At 42.7% G+C, this 5,641-nt stretch overlaps 1 protein-coding gene across 1 annotated transcript; it reads right to left on the bottom strand.

Moving 5' to 3' along the window:
• Positions 1 to 2,029: 2,029 nt before the first annotated feature.
• LOC120438331 (programmed cell death 1 ligand 1-like) lies at positions 2,030 to 3,885 on the bottom strand. Its single transcript, XM_039608755.1, has 2 exons — positions 3,602 to 3,885; positions 2,030 to 2,415 (listed from the first exon to the last, which is right to left on the bottom strand). Exons 1-2 carry the CDS (start codon positions 3,681 to 3,683, stop codon positions 2,060 to 2,062), a joined length of 438 nt encoding a protein of 145 aa, XP_039464689.1. The 5' UTR covers positions 3,684 to 3,885; the 3' UTR covers positions 2,030 to 2,059.
• Between the last annotated feature and the right edge of the window lie 1,756 nt (positions 3,886 to 5,641).

Genomic DNA, 5,641 nt, shown 5'->3' with positions numbered 1-5,641 from the left:
GGACTCGTCTGAAAAGGATGGTTGCATGGATTCTTAGATTCAGAAGTTTGCTGCAGGAACTTAGTAAAAGGAGGAAACAGCTGAAAGAGAGCTTTGCGTCTAGCGCGACTAAAGAAAATCTTGAGGAAAAGCTTAAAAGAGAGTTGCAAACTGTCAAGGACCATGCTGCTAAAAGATTTCTCTCGGTAGAAGAACTTAACAAGGCAGAGAATGCAGTTCTTTGCTTTTGTCAAAGAAGGAGATATTCAGATGAGATCAGTAGGTTGCAGAGGGGTGAAAAGGTGAAGAAGAGTAGAGAGCTCTATCGGCTTAATCCTAAGCTTGAGAATGGTGTGTTGAGAGTGGAAGTTAGGCTTAGTAGAGCAGCTATGCCTGAAGATGCGAGGCATCCCGCTATCATAGCTAGGGATCTTCATATTTCTGACCTTGTGCTTCAACATGTACATCAGAAAATGGGGCATGGTGGACGTAACCACATGCTGTCCAAATTGCGGCAAAGGTATTGGATTCCAGGTGCAAGCATTGCCATAAGAAAGATTTTGGCTAAATGCATTATGTGTCGCAGACTACATGCAGCACCAGGATATCAGATGATGGCAGACCTTCCACAAGATCGCATCTCACCAGATGAACCTCCATTCTCTCGGGTTGGAGTAGATTGTTTCGGACCTTTTCAAGTTAAGCGTGGAAGGTGCGAAGTAAAGAGATATGGAATTATCTTTACATGCCTGGCAGTGAGAGCTGTGCATCTAGAGGTTTTGTCATCTTTGAGCACAGACTCATTTATTAATGCGCTCCGACGATTTATATCAAGGCGGGGTCAGGTATTGGAGATATGATCGGATAATGGTACAAACTTTGTGGGTGGTGAACGTGAGTTGAAAGAGGCAGTGGAAGGATGGAATCAGGCACAGATTCATGAGATGCTGCTGCAAAAGGGCATAAAGTGGATTTTTAATCCTCCTGCTGGTTCCCATCATGGCGGTGTTTGGGAACGTCTCATAAGATCTGTCAGGAAGGTGTTAAATTCTGTTTTGAAAGTGCAGAACTTGGATGATGAAGGCCTTTGTACAGTTCTTTGTGAGGTAGAGGCTATTGTGAACTGTAGACCAATAACCAAAGCTTCTACTGATCCTAATGATTTGGAGGCCTTGACTCCTAACCATCTGTTGTTGCTTAAGACCAAGCCATTGATGCCACCAGGAGTGTTCCAGAAGGGGGACGTGTATGGACGACGTCGATGGAGGCAAGTACAGTACATGTCTGACCTGTTCTGGAAGCGCTGGGTTAAGGAGTACCTGCCCCAGCTTCAAGAGCGTCATGAGTGGCAGAGAATCGGACGGAACTTCATTCCTGGGGATGTGGTTATCGTTGTCGATGATTCTGCGCCTCGTAACTCTTGGGTGACTGGTAGAGTTGTGGAAGCAATTTCTGACGGTAAAGGACTTGTACGTCGGATTCGTGTTAAAACAAAGACTGGTTGTTTGGACAGGCTGATCACTAAAGTGTGTCTTCTACAGGAAGCAGAAGAGTCATGAAGATTGACTTTTTCAAATGTCTATTTGTATTAATGTGTATTTCATTATTTTGAATTGAAATTGTATTTTGAACGTTTGATAAAGGATTGATCATGTTTATTAATATGTCTCCTACATAAGTATGATGTAATTATTGCTCTAAAGTAATTAGGGGCTGGTATGTAGGAGCCATATGAGTTGCTCTTTTTTTAAGTGAGTTGTTTTAAATGGACTCACTCTATTGGTGCACGGGTGTGGGGCGTGTCTCATGGGTGTGGTAGAGGATAAATGTGGTTGCACTCACCTGTTCACAGCACCTGATGTTGATGAGCAGAAAGGTAGGGTGGGGCGTGGGGCATGGGGCAAAACTTTCTGAATCCATTTCCTCTTCGAACTGCTGTCAGACATTATCTACTGCACTCTGATCACATCACTCAGACCAGCTGCTTTCTACAAAGTCTCATCAACAACATCTTTACAAACAAACATCAACAACCAGGAAGCAGCTTCACCTCTGATCACACACACACACTCAACTCTACTCACTCACCTGGAGGATCAACATGAAGGTAGGTGTTGTTGATGAGCTTCAAACTGGGTCTCTCTTGGTTTGGTTGTTTCTTACCAACACGACACTCGTATGTTCCAGCATCATTAATCGTCACATCCTTCAGAATCAAAGACACGTCTCCATCCTTCATCTGTTTGTCCTGCAGGTCCACCCGGTTCTTAAACGATGGATGCTGGACTTGTGGAACAAAGTGTCCATCCCGGTACACAAGGACATATTCATCTCTCAGGTCAGCTCTGCTCCACTCTACACCTATGATGTTGTTGTTTGGAGCTCGACATGTCAGAGTGACGTCCTGTCCAGACTCAGCTGTGATGGTTTTCTGGTCTGAAAGAGGAAACAACACAGAGCAGAGAGGTTAAAGGTCAAAGTACAACTGTTCACTTCTACAGCAGCCAATCAGAAACACACAATAAAAGATTGTCTTCTGTTATTAGATGATGATCTTTGATTGTGTCTCTTCTTGTGTCAGCTGCTCCCTTCAGGCGTCACCACAGCGAGTCTTCTCCTCCTCCTCACCTGATCCCGAGCATCTTCATCAGGGCTGATTTGTGACAGAAGGACAGCAGCAAGAGTGAAAGGGAAGGTTTAAAGATGGCAGTGAGCTGCTGTGATGTTTGCTTTGGAGACTCTGACACAAAGACAGGAGGCCGAGCTGAACATGTTCAGATTTTCATTGAGAGCAGAAAGGACGAGATTATGAACGAGTTGATCAGAGGGAAGCTCAGGCTGAGAGGTTTGGAGACAAAGTTCATGAGAAAGACTGAGATGGATGAAAAACATCATCTGAAACCATTTTGTGAACAAATAAAAACAAATCTTTAGTTTTAGAATCTGTTAGTTTGATCAAATGTTGTTGATGGACGAGTTCATTGAGACTCTGGACGTCTGTCAGACTGAGTCACTGCTTTTATTGGAACAGCTGTACTGATGCTCCTAAATCTGGCCTCTGACACAAACCTCCAAACAGTAAGAATGAAAAAAGAATAAAACCATTAAAAACTCTTCAAGCAATAAATAATCAAACCTGAAAAAGAAGAAAATCATCTGGAAACTAAACTGAACTAAACACAAAAAGTCCAATGGAATAAAAACTAATGAGAAAATACAAAACTACAATAACTCTGTTGCACAAACAACAACATGTGCTGATAATAAGTGAACATAATGTGTGAGAGAAAGCAGCCTCTCATTATAAGACCCTGTGAGTCTCTGCATGCTGCCTTTATGGAGCTACAGCTGTTTGTATACACTGAACAAAAAGCTTTGTAGCTGTATACTGACTCCTGACACTACAACACATCACACTGACACACACATTACACTTCTTTGTCTCTGCCACAGCTGGATTACACATGTTAACTCCACCCAGCCTCGTGTCTCCTTCACACACACAAACTAAAATAACATTACAGTAAGTCTTAAGGAAGGACTGGTAACATCCAAACCAGAATGATTGTTCATCTTCTACCAGATAGAAGCGCAGTTTGGTTTTCTAGCTGTTAATTCTCACCTGGGGTTCTCATGAAGACAGCAAACAAGAAGAGCAGTCCCAGCCACCATTTCCGTGTTTTCTGGTTCTTCTGCTCCGACATTTAACTTGCTCTAAATGTCTGAGTCTGTTGGTATTTCTCATAAATAAAAGAGTTTAAGTTTAAACTCGTGTAGTCGGGGTTTAATGTTTAAACAAGCCTGAAAGTCAGCTTTGTTTAAACGTGAAAAAGTTCTGCAGATAGGCTGGAAGCGGAAACGCCCTCGCCAGAACACGTGACACCAGTGACGGCCGAAGCTTTGTGACGTCACTACTCGGTGAAGAGAAATCTGCAAAGTATAATCCACGTATAATTCATTACTTTAAGCTTCACGAATCGCAAATGTCTAAAATTCCGCCAACATCTTCTGGTTCACCTGCAAAACCTTAAATGGATGTTGAAGAATCGCCTAAAGCTGATGTTATGGTAGTGTGTTTGTAGTGTCTATAATTGCTGACTCTGTGTATTCTAGCAGAGGGATGATTAGACTTTGTGTTTATTTAGAAAAATAAGCGTCATGTTTATTAATAAACAAACAAAAAACTAACAAACAAAGAAATAAACCCTAACAAGAGTGAAGAGGAAGCTCAGATATTCCACTTTTACACTGTGACTTGAATGCAGCTCACATTTTTGGATCTGTGGGAAAGACAACGGTCTCGTGTTGGTGCGCTGAGAGCTGGATCGACGGGTTGAGTGTGGAGTGTGTGGAGAAAGAGGGTGGGGGAGGAATTTAAAAGAATGCTGGAGTTCAGGGAGGAAGATGAGGAAATGCAGCTGTGTCCAGAGAGTTGAAAAAGAAGTTTGGAGAAGTGCAGCTGGCTAAAATTCTCATGGATGGAAACTTGTGGATAGTGGTTAAAACAGAAGAACAGAAACGTGTTAAATGCTGAAAGCATCTGTAAGAAGACTGTGGGAGAGAAAAGGATGTTAGGAGAAAGTAAAGTGACTAAAAAGTAAAGCATACTTAAAATAACTTTGTTAGGACAACTTATTCATTGCAAGAATACAGTAAGAGTAACTTGATGTTTCTGACTCTGCAATACTAATTGTTTACCCACTGCCAAACATTTCAAGTTCTACTAAATTGAAAAACAGTTTATGGTAACTTACTTAAATTATGTTATGTTTAATGATCCTTGAAATTTCTAGTATAAGACTTACATTAATATAAGTCTTTATGCTGGTATGATTCAAAAAGAATAATTAACAACACTTCTTGTAATGACATTAAAATCAGCCCAACTTTTATTTTCAAATGGAAAAACGTACATCAGCCAACATACTGGACACTGCTCTGCTGAACAACAAACAGTTATATTGCTGTCATTGTTATAATCTTACAGTGAAACAAAGTCTCAGATTCTATTGCTCTGAAATGAAGTTTTGTCAGTAAAGGTTATGATGAGATTACCAAAAAGCACCACTGAACGACACAGGAAGTCAGCGGCTTGGATGGAGGTACGCAGTCAGTGCTGCAGGTTAAAGTGTCCTGCGAGGAGGGGGTGTCCAAGGGGTTCTGGGTGAGGAGTGTCCAGAGAGGGTCCAGAATATACTTGGAGAGAGGAACTTGGCAGGGAGGCAGGCAGGTGTAGTCCAATGATGGAAAGGAAGCAACCAGATGACAGAACCAGCGTCCAGGTGGAGATGTGAGTAGCTTAGCTTGGGAAGTGTTACTGCCAGGTGGGTCCTATGACAAAGAAAACACGGTGAGGAGAAAAGCAGTAGTTTTATGATCGCCATGCGTTACTGGCGATCAAATCTGCCATGGATAACTTTCAGAGTCAACGATACGACGTTGTTTTCCCACCACCGCTTGAGCGCGACGCAGCACCCGGTTTACCTCCACTCTTGCCGGTCAGCTCAATTTTGCTTCAGAGGCCTCGTCGGAGGAAGCGGGGGAAGAGAGCCGGCTTTCTTGTCCTGCTCCGTCGTCTTCGGAAAGAGGCAGATCTTCGTGGGCTTTATTCCTGGGCTGCTAGCGGTAAGATCCGCCTGAGACTTGTCGGAGCTGGATTAAT

Source organism: Oreochromis aureus, linkage group 3, assembly GCF_013358895.1.
Source record: "Oreochromis aureus strain Israel breed Guangdong linkage group 3, ZZ_aureus, whole genome shotgun sequence".
Lineage (NCBI taxonomy): Eukaryota > Metazoa > Chordata > Actinopteri > Cichliformes > Cichlidae > Oreochromis > Oreochromis aureus.
This window is presented reverse-complemented; position numbering and strand designations above follow the sequence as displayed.

Bases quoted from the DNA above. Each gene is read 5' to 3' on its own strand.
- LOC120438331 (XM_039608755.1), bottom strand. From the start codon at position 3,683: ATGTCGGAGCAGAAGAACCAGAAAACACGGAAATGGTGGCTGGGACTG. The intron at 2,416-3,601 runs GTGAGAATTAAC...TTCCTCTTTCAG, and splicing joins TGTCTTCATGAGAACCCCAG to ACCAGAAAACCATCACAGCT.